Source organism: Dipodomys merriami, unplaced genomic scaffold (genome assembly GCF_024711535.1).
Source record: "Dipodomys merriami isolate MVZ:Mamm:240054 unplaced genomic scaffold, mDipMer1.0.p SCAF_13, whole genome shotgun sequence".
NCBI lineage: Eukaryota > Metazoa > Chordata > Mammalia > Rodentia > Heteromyidae > Dipodomys > Dipodomys merriami.
In genome coordinates this window covers 39,727,617-39,748,426 of record NW_027202604.1, presented here as the reverse complement: position 1 = coordinate 39,748,426, position 20,810 = coordinate 39,727,617, and the positions used below count along the sequence as shown (strand labels likewise).

Sequence of the window (20,810 nt, the reverse complement as noted above, 5' to 3'; positions counted from 1 at the left end):
AACGGCCCCCTCCCCCTCTCCAGGCAGTGCTGGAATCTTAGGCTTTGTCATCTCTGCTTCCCCAGTAGTTACAGGTGTGACACACCACGCTGGCTCACGGTTCCTTTTTAGAAATAGGAGATCGCACTGTTTTGATTGTTTTGAAGAGTGAGCCCTACCTACCCCGGTCCACTGTACCCAGCCATTCCATCTTTGACGTGGTGCAAACACCCCGACCCTGTGCTGTACCCCATCTCCCCGGCGGTTGGCACACCCCTCCCGACAGGCTGAGCTTCATCAGGCCAGGTACTGTAGGTGTTCCGTTGCCGCGGACCGGGTTCTGTCGGGACGACGGAGGATACCTAGGGGAGGAACCTGGAATAGGATGGGGAGATGGCAAACAGACAACTCACACACATTAGGAGTGGATGCTGAGTGCTGAGTGCGATTTAATGCAGAGGATAGCAAACTTTTATAACAGAAGTCTCCATGAGAAAGGGCAAAAGGTTACACAATCTTGCTGCATGGCTTCTTTCTTGGGTGGTCACCAGCTGGGCACCTGATAGGCATTTGTCTCCGGCTTATCTCTAAGGAATACAATGGGTTTGGGTTTCGATGTTTGTCACCAATTAACCATTACCTATTTTTATAGAGGCCTTAACTTTCCCATAAGATCTTTCCTGTCTCTTTTTTAATAGTAAACTTTAAGGAGACCTACCAATTCTCTTAGTAAATAGCAGGAAATTCTCTCTCCTAAATAATTATCTCAGCAATTGCCATACATTCTTTCTGTTTTAGCTGAGCCTATAGCTTCTTGTAAATCCCTTACAAATAATTCCTTCTGCTGAAGTGACTTTGTGAAACCCCCAATACTTTTATATTTACTTATAACTTGTCTACTAGCCTTCATAAGAGGGGTTTCAGGGTAGCACTCAACTCTGGTGAGTTAGTCATATTTTTTAAGACACTCATCAGATATTGGAGTCGTCAACACTCTTAAGAAAGAGCTTTGAATAAGGGGACATTGACAATGAGCAAGTACAAAAAGCAGTAGAAGCAGTAAAAGATTAATAGGCACTCTTATGAGGGAAAGAAAGACAGAAACACATTTTTCCCAGGGGTTTGCCAGCCTTTCCAGGAGTAGGCCTCTTAGAAGCCCTATTCTCCGAGGTAGACTTCAGTGAAGTCCCAAAACTTGGAGATAGGTTTCTGTAAAGCCCCATTCTCTGAGGTAGACTTCGGTGAAGTCCCAAAACTTGGAGATAGGTCTCTGAAGCCCCTATCATGGTCTGATAGATGGTTTCCCATGCTAAGCAGACTCCACTGGAGTCAGCGTGGCATTCCGTGAACATGGCCACGCAGCCGGACAGCAAGTGAAATGCCAGGCCTGTCTCTGTTGAGCAAGGCCCTCCCTGCTGCACTGCACTGGGCTGCCGGTGCCTTTGTCCCCGAGTGGCCTGTCCCTGCATCTGCTGTGCTGCTCAAAACCTCCTGGAACTGGGCAGCTCATACAGGGAGTTGGAGAACAAGGTCTCCTCCTATCTGTTGGTTGTGGAGGCTGGAGATCTGAGGCCCAGGTGCGGGTTGGGCCTCTCCCGCTGCGGTCACTCAGTGTGGCCACCTCGGCTGATGGTTTCTTGGGTGCTTGAGAGGCTGATTGAGAGGCTGACATCAGTGAGTGGCGGCCCGCCCTGTTCCAGCCTGACTCCGTTCCCGGCTCAGCTAACTGGGCCTGCAGTGCCTTTGCAATGCGGTCACATTTTAGGGTCTTGGGGCTAGGAACTCTGGCCCACTTTGCATGATGTCATTCTTCCACCTTGTCTGCTTTCTGGCTCGTTTTGGGACCCTGCCCCTGTGGGCGTCGCCTGTGCCCAGTGCCAACTGTATGGTGTACCCCCACCTTAACAGAAGCTGGGGAAGTGACGTCTGCACTCCCCCTTCCCCGGGGTCCCCAGGGCGGTCAGCTCCTCCCGCACAACCCTCAGGAGGAGAAGCACTGGTGCCGGTCACTGGAAGAGCTGGATCCTGAAAGGGGCAGCGAGGAGCCCAGGCTGCGCGGCCTCGGACCCTCTAAGCGCTGCCCTCCCATCCTGCCCCCTCCTCAGCGTCACCACCTCCATCTCCATTCTGGAGAGCTCTGACTTAGCCAAGAGAGCCATGTCCGAAGATCTGGAAGGAAGCTTCTCCTCAGCCCTGGGCGAGAAGGTGGAGGAGCCCCAGGCTGACAAGTAAGCATCCACCCTGACCACCTTGTATAGGCCACGTCTGTCACCCAGTGCAGCTCAGCCTCTGACAGGGGCCTGCTTTATCAGTTTGCAGCCCTTGGACGTCAGGACTGCACCTAGAGCTGCTGGCAGTGTTCTGGGTGGAAGGACACAGCCGTTGGGAACGGTGGAGACCCCAGCGCCCTCCTAGCACTAAGTCCTGTCTCCCTGCAGGAAACATACCAGGATGGTGGGGGAGGGGCAGAACAGAATCAGGTTCTGCAGAATCACGTTGCCAGGAAGATAGAGAGGCAGGTAGAACGTCACGGACACGAGTCGGGTGTCAGTGGCTCACGCCTGTCATCCTAGCTACTCAGGAGGCTGAGATCTGAGGATCGCAATTCAAAGCCAGCCTGGGCAGGAAAGTCCGTGAAACTCTTATCTCCAATGAATCACTCTAAAAATGGGAAGTAGTGCTGTGGCCCAAGTGGTAGAGTGCTCGCTAAGGGACAGCGCCCAGGCCGAGTTCAAGCCCCACGACCAAGAGGAAAAAAAAAGTCATGGATGCACAACGGTGCCTTCCAGTTTGGAGCAGCCCAAGGCCCAGCCTCATCAGTGCCAGGGAAGGCCACCCCCCTACCCCCACACACAGCCAGGCCAGGGCTCCCAGCCCCTCTCCACCACAGCCCCTTCCCATTTTCCTGTGTAGGTTGAAACCCCCTGAAATAGAGGTGCAACCTGCCAGCAAGCAGCGGAGGGGCAGTAAGAAGTCTAGCACCTTCAAGAAGCAGGGCTCGAAGAAGTGACAGCCTGGCCCAGCCCCACCTCCTCTAATAAACTCTCGTACCTCCAGGTCTGGGTGAGGCCCGGGCGGGTAGGCTCTTACAAGACCAGAGGCCCCCAAGGGCCTAGTTCCCAGCTGAGTCCTGGAGGACGTGGTGTTCTCCCGTTAGGTAGGTAGAGAGCCTGAGACTCTCATGCCCAAGAAGCAAAGGTGCCGTGGAAAGAGGCCCAGACCGACTGTGTTCTGGTGGGAGGGAGGATGAGGGAGATGGAGAGGAAAGGTGGAGAAACATTAGTAGCAGAGTCAAGGTGAGGGATGGAGAGAGAAGGCAGGCTGGGGGGCGGGGGGAGCAAAGACGAGGTAGAACTAGAGAAGAGGAGCACGGACAGGGCTAGAGTGCGTAGCAACAGGAAGCCGGCAGCAGGGTCCTCTGGGGACCCCAATCCAGCCCACCCTCTTGGCAGGCTCCCTGCAGCCTCAGGACCTGGGACAGCCAGGCCATCTGGGACAGTCTGTCTTCTTGTCCAGCCTCAGAGGGCTGAGCCTCACACCAGCCCTCATCCGGCGGCTCAGGCTTGAGCCTCTGGGCTCCTGAGACATGTTTTCTAGGATTGAGGACTCCAGAGTCCCAGAAGAGAGCTGAGGCCCTGACCACCGGGCAGCCTCTGGGGAGCATTTTACCTGTCACGGGTTGTGCGCGCTCTGTCACACATACTTTTACTATTGACTTTTTCTTTTTGAGATTTAGTTTTATCCTTTGTATCAATCAGAGAGATTTGCTTAAATTAGATAATTGTGCTAGAAATGGGTAGGAAATAGCCCGCTGTGTTCTCCAAGACGCATGCTTTGACAGGCGGGGCCTTGATGTTCGGGGACCGCCCTCCCTCCTCCTCCTCCACGCTGGGACCTCTGAGCACAGGAAGGGGACTGCAAGACAAGCCGCAGGCCCTGGCAGCGCCTGGCACAGGGGATCAGAGCGGAGCAGGCCCGCGTCTGAGTGAGGCTGCGTGCCTGGCTGTGCTCCGTGTATGTGTGTGCTCAGAGTGTCTGTGACTTCAGACATGTGCACTGGGGACACAGGCCTTCTGGGAAGGGGGATGGAGAAGGGAGAGATGTGCAAAGGGAACAGCGGACATTACTCGGTGTGCTACCATGCTGAAAAGGTGCACAGATGCTCTGCGTGTAAGCAGGGACACCTCCCCTGAGCTCACAGACCCAGGGATGGCCGCTGCTTGCACTACCTCATTGCTCCCTGGGAAGGAGAGGGGCCCCTCTTCTCTATGGAAGCCTAGGAGGTGGACATGAGGTGTCACTCACAAGCCAGGCACTGATGAGAAGCAGGAGATCTTCCCCATACCTTCAGCTGATGGCACACGGGTGACAATCAGGCCAGCCACCTCCAGGCCTAGCCTAGCCTGTGACAGCTAACCACCCAAAGCTCCTCCCTCTCAGCAATGGAAAGTCCACTGGACCACAGAGGCAGGAGCCCCCTGAGCTCCTGGGGACTGAAGAGTCTGGGCCCCAGAAGCCGCCTGTCCGCTCCACACCGGCAGCTTGGGGAGGGAGTGCTGGCGGGTGCAGCAGCGTCTGCCTGGGCTGCAAGAGGCCCAGACTCTGTCCCCAGCACTTGCACACCACCAGTGTGTAACTTTCCCCTCTGAGGATTGAACCCAGGCCCCTCATATGCTAAGCAGGTATTCTACTACCAAGCAAGCCCAGCCCTAAAACCACCGCTCTGTATTGAATTGTTGCATATCAATTTCCTCTCTGACTTAAAATGGATACATTCCTAGGTTTAAGAAAAGCCAACAGTGATGCAAAAAGAAGTAAAGAGCTGTGAAAAAAATCTGCAAATTTTAACAAATAGAAATGATAGTATTCACAGCCCCCCAATACCCTCCAAAACCCAGTTGCTTCTAAAAATAGCAAATACTTCCCAGTTTACTAGACAAGGATTTGCACTAAGCTGCATTCAGCCCTGTGTTCTTTTTAGGGTAAGCTATGTCAAAGTGTAGCATAAAGACAGACAGGTAAACTGCAAGATGCATGTCAATGAATGTTTACAAGATTATGTCACACACACACACCTGACTCTCCCCATAGATAGCTGGGTCTGTTTTGAGCTTTATTTAAATGCAACCCTGTACTTGTTGCTCATGATAGTGCTGCTCAAAGCTCAGACCTTGCTGGTGCCAGTCAACTGCTGTATTCCTGAGCTGTCCCCTCTGTGTGGCTCCTTTCATGTTCACTGTGCTCATTCTTGTCTGTGGTGGAGCTCATTTGGTCTTACTTGTTTACAGAATTTCGCTGTACAGATGTAACTCAATGTATGTATCCGTCCAGCTGTAGATGAACATGTGTTTTTCTGAACCTAGCAGATTTCAAAGTCAGATAAAAGACTGGAGAAAATTATGAGCTGAGTCTAATGGTGTATTTCTTAAAATAATGCATTATGTCAGGTAAGGTTTATCCTAGCAATGCAAGTTGGTTCAACATCAGAAAAACAATGTTATTTTTTATGTTAACGGACTAAAGAAGAAAAGTCCAATACCTTATTGGTGAAAAAAAATTCTTCAGATAAAACCTTGGCAAACCAAAAATAGAAATGCCCTTTCTTAGCAAATTTTATGTAACAGAAGCCTATAGTGAATACTATTGTCAGTAGAGATACTTCAGATGCATTCCCTGAAAGATGAGAGAAAAGGAGCCCGGTACTTGGCTCGGGCCTATGATCCTAGCTACGTGGGAGGCTGAGACTGCAGGGATCCTGGTTTGAGGCCAGCCCAGACAAAAGTTCTTCAGATTCCTTTTCAACCCATAGCAGGGCACAGAGGCATGTGCCTGTCATCCCAGGTTCCATGGAAGGCTGAAATGAGGGGGACTGCCGTCCTGGCCAGCCTGGGCAGGAAAGTCCACGCAACTCCCATCTCCAGGGGGAGCTGAGGCGGTGCCACAGGCGGGTGGTCCCAGCAGCGATGAAAGCCTATAAACCAGGGGTGATGCTCACACCTGCACCCCTGGCTACTCAGGAGGCTGAGACCTGAAGGACCAAGGTTCGCAGCCCAGCCCCAGGCGGAAAACTCTGAGAGCTTCTAATTAGCAAGCCAAACCAGACTGGAGGTGTGGTTCAATCAGTAGAGTGCCAGATGTGAGCAAGAAAGAGAGCTCAGAGCTCTGAGTTCAAGTCCGGGTACTCCCCCTCCCGGCCACGCCCTGAGACTCGGGACACAATGGGACAAATGGGATGTTCACAGGAGTAGCCTCCTGGGGTGTTCCACACATTAAATACATTGAGAAAGGACTCGGCTCATTCCCTGGGAGGAAGTACTCAATGATTGCAGACCCCCATGCTGCCAACCTGCCCGCCAGCAGGGCTCGCCCGCCAGCCAGCGGCCTCCCGGCTCCAGGTCCAGCAAGGGTTAAGGAGTTGGGCTGGAGCACAGCATCCCTGCCTATCTGTAAGCCATCTCCTGGGGGGGGGGGGGGCGGGGAGCCTGGCCTTAGGAAATGAAAGCCCACCCCAGCCAGCCCAGGCAATCGCCGCTGCATCCTAATGACTTCTCTGCCAGGGAGGTGGGGGTGGGCTTCCCCTCCCTCCTCCCTCTTCTCTGGGCTCACTCACTTTTCCAGGTCTGGGGACCCCTGAGCTGTCACCCAGCTGTCAACTGGCATGTGGGAGAGAGATTGGGTCCTTCGGCTGCTGGTCCTGTGAGTTTGGAGGGACTGGGGTTGGAAGCTGGGGTTTGGGCGGGTCCTGAGGGAGGACGGGGTTAGCAGCAGCAGTAGGGATGCTTGGCCTGTGCACCCCAGACTCTTAGTACCTCCTGCCGCGGAGCTGCGGGCTTGTACCCCTAATGCACGGTGAAATCCATTTGGTGGGTGTGGTCCCCTTCCCAGAGAGTTGAATTGGGATAGGCAATAAGGTACATTGCACGTCTTAGGATGACATGCCTGACTTCAATCAGCCATGCTCCAGGACCTTGAGAACGCAGGTCCTGGGATACACCCACCCAAGCCTCAGTTTCCCTGCCTGCCACAGGGAGAAGAGCACCCCCATGGCTGCACTGAGGTACGGGAGCAGGGCATGCGGCTGGGGAAGACACTGGGCCACAGCAAGCTTTACTGTGGAGGGATTTCTGCCTTCCTGGGAGAACTGTAAAAGCCTGAATGCCAGTGGACTCGGGCTGTTACAGACAAGAGTTTGGGGCAAAGCCGAGGGCAGGGAGATTGCTTTTAGCATCTCAGGAGGGAGGGGCCTGAAGAGCTGAGGAAGTTGAGAACCTCCAGGCAGGTCTGTGAGTCCACAGGCATGCTGGAATCGTTCGTTCTACCGTGTATGGCAGGAGTGGAACTGATCTGCAGAAACGGGTCCAATGTCTACCTCTGCCTCAAGCATTCGCCACCTTGTTTTCAATGGTAAAGCAAATCCAGGAGTGAGAGGAGTCTGCCCGTGACCCCACAGCCTTCCTGCAGTGGACAGGATGGAACCCAAGTATCCATGCTCCGGGGACAACCCCACTGCCACAGGACCTGCCCGGAGCTGGAAGCCAGCCAGCTGTTCTCTGCCCACCACACCCCTCCTCCCCCCCCCCTCCATCATCCTCTCCTGCCTCCTCTCTGTTCTTCCAAGCATGCTTGGCTCTATCTCAACCCCAGTGCCTTTGCACAGCTCTTCTCTTCCTGAGAGAGGTAAAGCTTGTGTTATCAATTAGATTGTTGCATTAGGGATGAGTTATTAGAGGCCCTAGGATGGATGCTCTCGCAATCCCTAACAACCCAGGAACATTTGTGGGGCAGACGCCATACTCACCACGCCCTGGCCGGGCCTTTCCCTTAGGATTTCAGAGGAGGACATTGGCTGAGGGAGCCAACCACTTGATAGACACCCCCAGTTAGTCAGAAGCTAAGTCTGGCTGTGCATTCCTCTCTCTCCACCACACCTTGGCCTGCTCTCCTCCCAGCTGTCTCCTGGAACATCCATCGCGGGGCATGGAGTCCTCCGGGCAGCTTCCTTTACAGATGGAGAAATGGAGGCTCGGAACAGAGCACCTGGCCAGGCCCGGCAGCCCGGTGCCTCGGCGCCCCCACCAGCCAGACATTGGCGGGAGCACATCCCTAGTCCCTTCCTCCCCTTCTAAGATGGATGTTCGTTATGTGGTGGGCTTGAGGCTGTGGTTTAAATCCCCCTCCCCTCAAGGAAATGAGAATAACTGAAAAGGAACTAAAAGGTCACCTCGACGGGAGAGGAACTCCTAAATTCTTAAGGATGGGGAGACTGAGGCCAGGGAAGCAAAGGCAGAGACAGGTGGCCATGTCGGTAAGGACCGGGTATCCGGTATTTGCTGGTCGGGGATCTGCAGGGCTTCTCGGGGCGGGGTGGGGAGGTGGGGGAGAGACGCCACGAGGTGAGCGCCACTTACCTGTCTTCCCTCTTTCCTAGTTTTCATCTCCATAGGTCTGCGTGGATGCTCATGGGGCCTCTGAGGCCCCGCCTCCCAGCAACTGTGCATCAGTCTCCGGGAAGGACTCGGATTGGCTGCTCCCCAGGTCAGTCAGTCGCCGTTGCCAGGGAAACGTAGAACTTGGGCCAGGCAGGGACAAGTGACTGCCACGTGGGGGGAAGGGGAGGAGCACCAGCTGCCTATCCCTCGGCATCATTCCTCTTTCCAGCCTCAGTTTCCTCATCTGTAGACATGAGATTAGGGGCCAAGGAAGTGGAGGAGTCCTGAAGTCCTCCATCATCCTCCCAAGTCTGCAGAGATGGTCTGAGGATGGCCTCACCCAGTCAGAAGAACCACCTGTGACTCCCTTGGTCTCCAGACTAACGGACTTTTTTTTTGGTCCAAGATCAGGACTCAAACTCAGTATCTGACACTTTTGCTTGCTGGCTGGCATTCGACCCCCGAGCCACGCCTACAACCCCAAAGGGATTGCAGTGGATTCTTGTTTTCGGATTGCACTAAGAGCGGGTCCCACAGGCCTGCCCTCACTCAGCTGAGCGTCCCTCCCAGCAGAGGGGCCCTCCTCCTCTCCACTTTGCTTTCTTGGTTGATGTGACAGTCCAAGCAGCCCTGGGGCCACTGCAAAGTCAAGCAGGAGGTCCAGGGACCCCCATGCTCCCTGTCTTCCTCCAGCTTTCCACCTCATCCTGTTCACCTCTAGATTGGTGCATTTACCGGGCTGCTACTCAGTCCCCACCCCCTTCCTGCTCCACCCGATCCTCCCCATCCCAGTCCACTGGGGGGCGCTGTGCCCACGCCAGCATCTGCACATGCTCTTTCCCTCCCACAGAGCAGCTGGTCTGCCTTCCAGGGCTTGGCTGGTCCCCCATACACCCAGCCATCCGCCCCTCTTAGCCCTTCTGTGTCATGGAGATCAGCACCATCTGGGGTTTACAGATGAGGAGAGCGGAGAGGCCACCCAAGTACCCGGGGAGCAAGCAGCTGATGCGGGACACAGACAGTGAAAGCCCCCCGGGTGGGCACAAGGAGCAGGGTGAGTGGGGACACACAGGATATGCTTCTTCCGGAACGTGGGGTGAGGGAGCTGAGCCACGAGGCCAGGCCAGCCCTGCTGCAGCCCAGCCCGTTCCAAGCAGAAGTCAAGTTCCCGAACACTGGCGACTTTCCTTCCTGCTTCATGCACATACCAGGCGCTTGACTGTGGGCGGAGGGTGACAGCACAAAAGCTGCTGCTCCTGACAGGGAGGAGAAGGCTCTTGTTTGGGGGTGGGAGTTTCTCCATCATAATAAAGCAGCCCGGTGGCTCACGCCTGTCATCCTAGCCACTCAGGAGGCTGAGTTCTGAGGATCCTAACTCAAGGCCACCTGGGGCAGAAACGTCTGTGCAACTCTCTCGCATTAACAGGAGATGTGGAGGTGAGGCTCCAGGGACAGCCTGGAGCAGCAAAAGCTGCTAAGCCAGAGTGTGAGGCCCGAGTTCAAGCCCCAGTGCCGGCACAAAATAACATCAACAGTAATCATCTCGACCCCGTGTGCGCTATACCAGGTACATTCTAGGCATGTTACACTTACTCCTAGCGGCCCAGAGATGGAGTGCTTCCTCATTCCTCTTCTCAAGCACAGAGAGCCCAGAAGACTTGTAAGGTCTGGAAGTTAAGCCCAGAGTACTTAGCCCTACTGTGTCCATAGCCACAGAGCAGGCCCACGTGGACCGAGGGGCCAAGGCTGCGGTACCTGAGACCAGCTCCTCCCCACCGGCCTGGCTCACGGCTGCACACATAGGTGCCTTCGTGGCACCCGCCGATCGCTGGGCATCTTCAGCCCTGGCCAGTGTCCTGGTCAGTGTCTGTGCTGACTGGGTCACGCGTGGTCCCTGGCAGCTTCTTGGCAGCTCTCTGACCTCTGGCTGCAGAGCTGCAGCTCCCCACCTCTGCCGTCGGTGGGGTGAGCCTGGCCCTTGTAAATTTAGCCGCAGGAAAAAGCAGTTTGTGTAGGCCTGGGACGTGGACACAATCAGCAACAGGAAAAAGCCATCGGAGGGCAGTGCTCGCCGAGTCCTGCAGGCATTGTCCCTGCCTGAGGAGCCAGGGCTGCGGCCCGCTGCGCCTGGAGCTGCGTCAGGACAACACAATGTGGGTGTCTGAAGGCCGTGTGCCAGGAAGAAAAATACTGGAAATTCCCTGTGTCCCAGCCACAGCAATGGATGGAAGCGTGGACGCGCCTGTTGTTGAAAATCAACAGCAGGGGAGAGGTCGGGTCTCTGCCTGCCTGGCCTGGCTGGCTGGCGGGGTGGGGGCCTCCAGGAGCAGGAGGAAGTCGCCTCGATATTTTGAGATATTTTCAGTCTGGAGTGATGCTGGTTGATTTTCCAAAACAAAACGACCTTCTGCTGGCGGGGGAGGAGGGCTGCCCGGGGGTGGGGCCCAGCAGACACAGAAGCTGACCCAGTTGGAGAGCTCCAGTGCTCCAGAATGCGGGCCCACAGCCCCTCGAAGCTCTGGGAGGCCTGAGGTCTCTGGTGGATTCAAAGGCCCTTCCAGACTTCACTCCAGTGGTCAAACTGCAGCCAAATACTGGGCTCCTCCACCCAGAGAGCCCACAGAGTAGCCAAGCGGATCTGCTTGCTCACCTCTGCTGACAGGGCGCTCACTGCCCTGGATAGCTCAGCCCATATCTCTACAACTGACTGGGAGAGAAAACAGCAAACGTGTGTGGAGGAAATACAGAGTGAGCCAAACACCCAAACTCCTGCCTGGCAGAGCTAACCTAGGGAGAAGACCCAGCATTGGAATTACACTAGCACTTTTGAACAGGGAAGAGGATGGGAGTGTGTGTGTGTGTGTGTGTGTGTCGGGGGGGGGGGGTGCAATCCTAGAAAAAAATGGTTAAGGATAAATGTCCCCACACTCTCGGCTGGGACCCTCCTTCCTGGCCCCCTTGCTGTGCTCCAGGAGTCTAGAACTGCCTGCCTTGCCCAGAACTCCACAGAGTGTTTAAGCCCTCTCTCTCTCTCTCTCTGAATGCCCCAAGGCCCCTTTTAGCTGTTTCAGTGCCTGTCTGCCACTCCAGCCTCTGAATGGTCTGCCTAACCCCACGGCTCCAAGATTCTGCAGCCGCCAGACCCCAGGGCTAGAAGGGACATCTCCTCCTGTGGCATTCTGTCCACCAAGCTGGCCTCGCACACAGGTGCACCCATATTCCCAACCCACCAAGAGCGCCTGAAAATTGATAAGAAATGCAGAATGAAGATAAAGAGACATGGGTAATGAATACAATTAGGCATCTCCACAGACACAGAGATGCAGATAGCCAATAAACAAATGAAAAGATGCCCAGCCTCTCCGTCGGCAGCTGTGGAAATGCAAATCAAAAGAACAATGAAATGCCATTTCTATCCTATCAGATTGGAGAAAATATTAAATATTGATGACATCCAGCGGCAGGTTTGATACCACGGTAGTGGGGGTGGGCAGGGAGTGCTGTCATCCGTTGGGAAGGAAATCTGAAAGTTGAAAAGGCACACAGCCTTTGATCCTGAAATTCCACTTTGGGTAAGTAACCCTGGAACACTATCTATAGACACCAAAAGTGGTATGCACATGATGCGTGTTGAAAAGATAAGAATGCACAAAATGTGGATCCTTAAGGCAGCAGGTCAGTGAATTGTGGGCCATTTAGTCTAGGTCATCTCTGCACGGACTTTTATATGTCCAGTAGTAAGTGCTCATTTCTGGCAGCACTAGTATTTGAACAGTACATTTGTTATGCAGGCTCTTTACCACGGGAGTCAGGCTCTAAAGTCTTCCTCCACACTCCCTGCGCCTCTTTTTGCCTTTAGTCTCCCTCTTATCGGACCCCATGGCTTTTTGTGTGGGGCCCAGCCTCAGGCCAGGACCTCATCCCTTTATCTCTAGTAGCCGGTAGCTGAGATTACAGCTTCACACCACCCTACCTGGCTTGCTAGCTTGGGATCTCCCTAACTTTCACCTAGGCTGACCTTGAACCACAGTCCTCTTCGCTGCCGCCTCCAAGTTAGCCGGGACGGTAAGTATGAGCCACCATGCCTGCCTGTAAGTGCTTTTTCTTAAAAGTCGTTTTTAAGCAGTTCCTGTGGCGATCTGCCCGTCATGAATCATTAGACACAAAGGCAGGAATCAGCCCAAGGACGGGGATGGGAGGTTTTCCTCTCCCAGCGGCTGGGGAGCAGCTTTCTCCAGACCCACCCTGTCTGGGCCTCTCGGGGGACACCAGGGTGCTCACACCCCTTCTCACCCTCCCACTAGCGGGAATCCACTCCCTTTCCACGCTGCATTCTACCTGTCCAGTGAATGACAGTTCCAGAAGCGTCCGTCTCTCCAGGGTTTCCCAGTCCTGGTCAAGGGTCTGGGGTGCAGTCCCCAGGGTCCCCCCCCATACCAACTCTGAGCAGTTGTAGACTGTCACAGGGGTGTTTTGCAGACATGGATTCTGAGTTCATTTCTGGGCACCACAGCTAAGAGTGCTGTGATTGATTAGTGATGTCTCCTCTGGGCCAGGGGCTGGGAGGTGGGCGTGCCCAAATGGCCATGGAAGGTCTGGACCGGGTTCTGCTCCAGAGGGGCGAGGGCAGCCTGAGCCGCTGCAATTCCAGACTCCCCCACAGGGAGGCAGCGCTGCGGGCCCCAGGGTCAGCCTTGGAGGGGCCAGGCTCTGGGAGGCCCCTGGGACAGCTGCTGCTTCTCCCCCTCAGCTTCCCACACATTTGTGAACAGAAGTGGCCGGCTCTCCCCAGCCGTCCCTCCTTTTAAATCCATCACTCCATCCCAGGCTGGCAGCGGTGCTGGTTGTAAACTTCACTGATAGACAAGCAAGTTGAGGCAGCAGAAACCTCCCCAGCCCTTGTCTTCCAGAGGCCACGCTAGCCAGAGACCACACGGCTGGTCCCCCGCAGGGCCGGGTGCCTAGACATAAATAAGGCGGCGGCCCAGCCAGCTCGCTCGCAGCAGGCGCTGCCGACAGACAGCCTGAGTTATGGACTGGAGGAAGCCCATTAGTCACCACAGCCGAGAAGTTAACTGGAGCTTATTAACTCTAAGCGTTTATTATTCACATTGATCACCCAGCGGACAGCACCCGCCACCCCCAGAGCTGCCAGCACATTTAGATGGAGGACAGAGGTTCAGGAGAAAGGGGTTCACCGCCCCAGAGTTCGCAGAAAAGGCCAGCAGGGGACAGACAGGCTCTAGGGAACCAGGAAATGTTTCTGACCTGTGGCCTCGACGTGGCTCCTCCCCGTGCCGGGAGGCTGTGGGCCGGGAGCTGGGGAGCAGTCCAGGAGGACCTTGGGGTGGTGGAGGAGCCAGGGCACTGGGGCCATGTGGGCAGCGTGGTCACGCCCACGGGGGGAGGGGGCGCCGCCCACGCCTGGGTTGGGGTTCTGGCTGAGTCCCCACCCTGCGAGCTGATCACAGAGCGCTCAGCTTTGGATCCACGAGGACAGAGTGGCTGTGGGAGGCAAGTTCTGGGGGTCTCTGAGCCTCAGGCCTCAGTTTCCCCATTTGGGAAGGCCTCTTCAGCTCCAGCCTTGCTCTCGGGAGGGTGGGGGTGTCAGGGATCACCCCTGGAGCCAGTGGGCACCGTGCTGGTCCCCGCATGCCATGCTGACTTTCCCAAGGTCCCGCACTGAGGGGGGTGGAGCGGAACGGGTCCCTGGGCTTCAGGTCCATCAAGCCACTTCATTAATTCAAGGTGGGCATCATTACCTCCAGGGTGCTCCCTTTATAAGGTGTGGGGATAGAAGTGCAGCTTCCACAGCCTGCCTTGGTTCAAGGCCCAGCTTCACCCTGTAGTCACTGTGTGACCCAAGGCAAAGACCTTAGCCTCTCTGTGCCTGGAGTTCCTCACATTTCAGAGGAGCTCCTCTCCCACAGGGCTGCTGCGCAGCTTAAATGAATTAATAAGCGAAGCACTTAGAGCCTGTCACGTCGTAAGTCTCAACTAAGATTGCTTCTTTACGACCACAACTTAGTATGACGCAAGTCGTAACAATAAAACACTGGAAACAGCCTAAGTGTGCAACAGCAGAGGAGCTGCTTAGCCAGTCATGATTTGTCGATTTCAGCGGATGTACTGGGAATGGAGACAGAGTGGCACTGGTGCAAAGATAAGCAAGCAGAGCAAGAAAAGAGAGCGCAGAGGTACAGAGCCGCCTGGTTTGTGGCAGCAGAGACAGGCGGTGTGCTGGGGAAGGATGGCGCTGGACGTTATGTGAAGCAAAAACTCCTCCATCCCAACCTCACACCGCACCCCGCTTCCGCCTCCGTGCACCCCAGGCAGCCGCCCTCCGCACCAGAGTGTCACTCCGTGCACGAGAAGCTGGGACAGCAAAGTCAGGGCTGCAGACAGACGACACACGCAGGCTGGACAGGCCCGAGTGGACCGCGGGCCGCGGGGGCGTCACTGTCCAGTTGGAAGATGAAGGCTGTTCCGTGGTGTTGACGCCGCTCGCACAGCCCGGTCAGGTAACGGTTAGAATGGGATGCACAGGCACAGATGAGGCCATCGGGAGCCCCCACTCCGCTCGGATGAAAAGCAAAGCGCGTCTGGTGGTTCCCCACGACGCGGTGGAAAAAATAAAACGGGAGAAGTCACCCCACTGTCCTTGCGGCCCAGGGCCTGCACGCTGTGGCGCCCTAAGGAAATCAGAGGCTGAGTGAGAAAACCGTGTTTTCCTCAGGCAGGACGTCCGTGGGAGCCGCTGGGAGCCATGATTGGAAACACACAAATAAACCATAGCCGCCTCTCTAGGTCAGGAAAATGAAGGCTGAGGATGGGGCAGCGTGGGAGACGGGAGGCCAACTAGGGTTGGGATGATTCTGGGTGTGGTGGGCACCTTTCAGAGCCCCGCTTACCTGTGTCCATGTTGCAGGGCTGGGGCTGGGGCTGGGCGGGCGGGCGGGGGTTGCCTTCCGGGTGTGTGGGACGGGCTCTGTGTGGAAGCCGCCATGTTGGGCCCAAGTCTGGGAGGATCTGTGGTGCTTTATCAACATCTTCTCACAATGTTTGGAAATTGTGTGTGTGCGCGTGCGTGAGTGTGCTCGTGCGCACGCACGCTGGCATTGGGGCTGAACTCAGGGCCTCAGCGCTGTCCCTGAGCATTTTTTGCTCAAAGCTGGCACTCTACCACTTAAGCCCTAGCTCCACTTGTAGCTTTTTGCTGGACAGTTGGAGAACAAAGCCTCATGGCGTTTACTGCCTGGGCTGGCTTTGAACTGCAGTCGCTCTCAGAGCTCCACTTGCTGAACAGCTGGGGTGACCGGCTATCGAAATGCGAAACTTGTGAAAAGAGGCCTTGTGTTGTCATTTGCAGTCGGCCCCACACATCTCCCTTCTAGTGCTGACCCCGTGGACTCTGCCAGGCCCTGGTGTAGAGAAGGCACGGACAAGTGAGGCTTACATTGAGCGTGGGAGGAGGGAGCCAAGGGGCATGGGCATGGCTGGGCCAGGCCTGCCCCAGCCGCTCCTGGCCACGGAAAGCCTTTCACCACCCCCAGGGGGCACAACTGTCTCCATTTCCAAGAGCAGTACCCCCGCTCGGGAGGGACGTCCCGTGTCAGGCCAGGCTGTGGCCTGCCAGGTCCCCCTGTTGGCACACGGGGGGCGGGGTGATTATACAGGACACGCACAACGCGCACGGAGGCTCAGGAGGTCTTTCACCGCCCTGTCACCCTGGCTGCCACCCAGGCTGGGAGTGTGAGGCTCCTGGGGGAGGGGCTTGAGTGGGAACACTGAGTGTGACTTGACCCTGGGACACTGACCTGGACAGCAAAGGCTTCATGCTGTCACCTGACCACTCGTGAAACGTGACTAAATAGTTAAGAATGCGTGGACACTCTCAGTGTGGTTGTGTACACCTATAATCCCAGCTACTTGAGAAGACGGAGGCAGGAAAAGCCTCAGCCCTGACAAAAAGTGAGGCTAAAAACAGGGCTGGGAGTGTGACTCAAGTGGTAGAGCGCCAGCCTTCCCTATTCAAGGTCCTGAGTTCAGACTCCAGAACCGAGGAACTAGGTCGGGGGCCGACAGTGAACCAAGCTCTCCAGTCAGTGCGTGGCCCAAGAAAATATCCCCGGCAGGAAGAGTCCCATCCTGACCAGCAGCTGTGAATGCGGGCCTGTGTGTCCCATGGACGCAGTCACGAACATTGCTGTGCGCAGGCGCAGAGCTCCGGCCGGCTGCTCTCTTCTTTCTCCTCCTTCCCCCTGTACATACGCTGTGGAAATGCTGTGGTAGGCAGACGAGTCAGGGACCTGGGAAGGGAACGGTTGGCCTGGGGCTCTGGCTGGTCAGCCGGTGGTGGGACTGGGGTTCAGAGCCCGGTGCTCAGCTGTGTCCCCAATCACGGGGGACACAGTCACCGGCGTGATTTGCACACGGCTCTTGCTGCACGGTCCTGCCCTCAGTGGGGACTCTGTACGCGGGGCAGAGGGAACAGAGGAGCACTGTAACGCACGCAGCTCAGGGCCTGCTTCATTAAGTGTCTAGGCATCAGGCGGAGGAGATCCCCATCAGCAGATGGGGTCACAGTCACCTCCGCCGTCCCTGTCTGCGTAAACGCAAATGCATGGCTGCCCACAGTGGCATTAAGCTAATTAAGAAGGTCTCCCCCACAGCCCAGGCCGCAGGGAGCCGCAGTCCCTGTAGGGAGATAAATCAGGGCCCAGTGGGCTCATGGGAGTGCCTCTTGTAAACCACCACCTTCCCGAGTCGGAGCAGCCTGCAGGGGGGATTCAAGTCCAGAGGGCCTGTGGGTGATCAGGAGTCCATGCTGCCCCCTGCTCCCACTCTGGGCATGGCAGGGTGTGGATAATGCGTGCCCAGGAGCCCCTCCCACGGCCTGCTGCCTGCAAGGCCGCTCAGATAACCTGAGCCCAGGCTTCTCAGGAGAGAGAGCCCAGAACCCCCCAGGGTTTGGGGGGAGGCCTTGGAGTTCAGGCTTCGCCAGCCCCGAAGTCTCCTCCAAACTGGGGTCCCATGGTGTGGGCTGTGGCAGTGGGCTTGCAGGCGCTCACGGCTCCGGCCACCTTTTCCTAGTCACGGCTGTACACCAGGCCTTGCCAGCACGGACACAGCGCTATCACTTCCTCTGCCTCTGGTTTTATGAGACCGTGTGTCACCCCCCCCCACACACACACACACTCCAGTGTACTCAGCCCCCAGCACTGTTCCTGGGGACAGCGGGGGTGCTACGGGGTGTGGGCCTAGAATGTCCCCCAGAGGCACAAGTGGAAGGCTTGGCCTCCAGCCCAGGACTGTTAGGAGCTGGTGGACCGGGCCAGGGGGCGGGGCTTAATGGGAGGTTTTCAGGTCATTGGGCAGTGTCCTGGCAGGGACCGCAGGGTCAGCTCCTGTCCCTTCCCCTGTTGTGAGGGGAGATGATTTGCTTTGCCACACACCTACCGTGATGATCCGTCACCAGCCAAACCTACAGGCCAGACTGGGAGCCAAAATAGACGCCTGCTGTTTTTGTCAGGTGTTTGTTTCAGTGGCAGAAAGTGGGCAGTGCTGGGGGGAGGGTGGGGCCGCTCCCAGCACCGGCCCTGCCGTCCCGCCTGCCAGAGCTCTCCTCCACAGCCTCGCTCCACCACAGTGCAAAAGTATGAAATGGAAAATTCCAGATAAAAACAATTCCCAAGTTTTAAATAACTTTTATTACTGCCCATTGTCGTAATTGTTCTATTTTATGATTAGTTATTGTCGCTAATCTCTTAACTGGGCCTCACAGATCAGGGAAGACGGACAGTACTGGAGGTCCAGCACTCTCGCTGGTTACAGGCATGTGCTGCAGAACATGCGGATGAGGGGCTTGGGGTTCACAGCAAGGTGGACGGGAGGGTGTTGGGTTTGCATGAAAGCAGGGTGCAGGAGGGTGGGGCGCCAGGGTGGGCCTGGGGGAGGCTCTGACATTAGACCTGATGTGAGCGAGGAGCCAGCCCCGTTGTGTGAAGATCTGGAAAGGAGTTTTCTAGGGAGTGGCAACAGTGGGTGCAAAGGCCGGGAGCCTGGAGAAGCCAGGCAGACGGGGTGGAAGGGAGGGTCTGTGTGGCCAGTAAAGAAGGTGGGGGTGGGGTGGGGGGTGGAGGGGAAAGGGGTCCCAGCCCGGCTCGGGTTCTCGGTAAGGCCAGCAGCTGTGACTCCGCAGTGAAGGCTGAGCGGCTGCGCGCGTGGCTTCAGCGCCAGACACAGGGCCCGTGGCTTCCTCACGGCGGCCCCTGGACTTGGGGGGCTGGGCAGCGTGAAGGCCGGGCCTGAGGGGGGGCAGTACTAGGGCCCAGGCCCCCGAGTCTCGCCTCTGTCCCCCCTGCACAGCCCGGCTGGCTCTCCAGGATTTGGAGGCTGCTGGGCATGGGTCCTCAGCAAAGCCCACGCTCCAAGTCCCAGGCCCTGAAAATCCCAGGCACAGAGAAACCTTTCATGGGGTGTTGGGGATGGAGCCCTAAAAATGCAAGTTAGAATCCATCGTCTGCAGGACAGGCTTTCCGCACACCTGTGTTCTGGGCTGGTGGGGACACGCGGGAGGAAGGACTGCAGAAATGACGTGGGACGGCCCCCAGTGGCCTGTCACCCTGTTTCACCCGTAGACACACTGAGCTCTGGGAAGGCTCAGCCATACGCTCGAGGCACGCAGCGAGCAAGGGGCGGGCATTCCAACCCCAGGCTCACCTCCCGCGGCACTCGGCTCCAGGCCTGTGTCCCCCAGGTTGACCTCCGTGTGGCCACTCACGCAATGGGTAGCAACGCCTCACCTTGCCCCTCCTTGGAATGGGGGGACACTTGGGGACTGTGGCCATGGATGGCCGACACCCTCCCTCCATCCAGTGTCATACCCAGGAGGCTGGTGGGCAGCAGCCCGAGCCTGGCCTGCCCAGGAAGGGTTAATGGGGCCTCTTTGTAGCATGGTTGCCTTGGGGACAGTTCCTGCCCTTCAGGAAGCAGGGAGAGCAGTTTCCTGTTTTGAAGAAAGCCCAGGGCTGTTTTCCTCAATCCGCCTGCCCAGAGAAGGGCAGGAAGCCGGGGCCTGGCCGCCCGCTGCCGGTGTGCGGCGAAGCCGTGCCCACGCCCAGAGGGCCAGGAGGGGTCCGGGTGGAAACGGAGCCTCTGGAAAAGGCCAAGCCAGCCAAAGAGGGGGGGATTGCCTGGCCGGAAGGGGGTGTGCTTCCTCCGCAGACCTCGAATCCCACCTAGTGATAAAGACTCCACGCTGGCCCTGCCCAGCCTGGCGCCCTCCTTGGAGAGTTCAGGCAGCTGGGCAAAGGCCACGAGGGCTCCTGCCCACTCCCCTGCCTGAGCGGACCCCGCCCTGGACACGGGGTGCTTGAGCTCAGTAGGCTCAGCCCTCATTTCCCATCCCCTCCTTGCCTCTCAGGAGATGAAGCCCACCCCCTCCCGGGAGCCTTCCCAGCATGCCTCGGGCCCGGTGGGGCACGGGGGAGTGCAGGCGTCACTGGCTGGGGCAGGTCTGTGGCTCCCCCGTGGGGCCATCTCGCCTCCACGCTTGGGGTCCTGGATGCCAGGTCCGCTTCCCTGCCTGGGGTGGCTGCTGGGGGCTTCCCCCGGCCTGGGGGGGACACCCTCATGCCCACGTCTCCGTCTGGCCTGTGCCACCGGACCTTAAAGCCCAGCTCCAAAGTCACCTCTGCCCCTCCTGCCCATGGAGCTCCTGCTTCAGCCCAGCACCACTGGATCCCGCCAGCTGACCGCCGCAGCTGCGCCGTGCTGGCCAGGGTCTGGTTATCCTCAGTGTACTGCGGAGAAAACTGTGGCTTCCCCAAGGCCAGGGCCTGGGGACCCCAGGGCAGGATGGCTACCTGATCTCCCACCAGGGAGAGGAAGGGCAGCCTGGCCAAGCCCTGTCCAGGGCTGTCTCTGCTCCGCTCTGCCTGGGGAGGCTACTTAATAGTCTCCTGGCCCTTGAGCCCCAGGCGGGTGAGGCCCAGTTCTCCAGGCCGCAGCCCCTTTCAGAGGTGCAGTTGTCTGGTGGTGAAGCAGACCTCCTGGTCCGCACCGGGGCCGCAGGCGGCTGGGATGTAGAGGTGGCGGCAGTGCAGGCCGGAAGGAAGGGCTCTGTCTTGGCAGGAAACAAAGCTGCTGTCACCTCCTTCTGAGCTGGGGCAGGAAGCACAGCCCCAGCCGGGTCCCCACGGCTCCCAAGGGACTCCCGCCTTGTCCTTCACCTCTGCCACCCAGTATGCAGATGGTACTCAATAAATATTAGGTACCATGACTTGCAAGTGGGGAAGACTCACCCCCAGGTCATCCCCAGAGTCACCTGTTCCTGGCTACCCCGTCACAGTGCCCAGCTGCGCGTCTGGCACAGGGCACTCTTGCTTAAGCTCAGAGTTT

At 57.1% G+C, this 20,810-nt stretch overlaps 1 protein-coding gene and 1 long non-coding RNA gene across 2 annotated transcripts in view; one reads left to right on the top strand and one right to left on the bottom strand.

Annotated features, from left to right (window-relative positions):
* The window catches only part of LOC138824838 (uncharacterized protein C3orf20 homolog), a 37,073-nt gene extending 34,037 nt beyond the window's left edge, over positions 1-3,036 (top strand). The window contains exons 16-17 of the mRNA XM_070019204.1: positions 2,085-2,207; positions 2,893-3,036. Of these exons, the coding sequence (XP_069875305.1) occupies positions 2,085-2,207; positions 2,893-2,989 (220 nt within the window). The 3' untranslated portion in view covers positions 2,990-3,036. The remainder of the gene's footprint in view (positions 1-2,084; positions 2,208-2,892) is intronic.
* Positions 424-8,489, bottom strand: LOC138824839 (uncharacterized). Its single transcript, XR_011371197.1, has 3 exons — positions 8,388-8,489; positions 7,778-7,978; positions 424-566 (listed from the first exon to the last, which is right to left on the bottom strand). It is a non-coding gene; the product is annotated as an uncharacterized lncRNA (long non-coding RNA).
* Between the last annotated feature and the right edge of the window lie 12,321 nt (positions 8,490-20,810).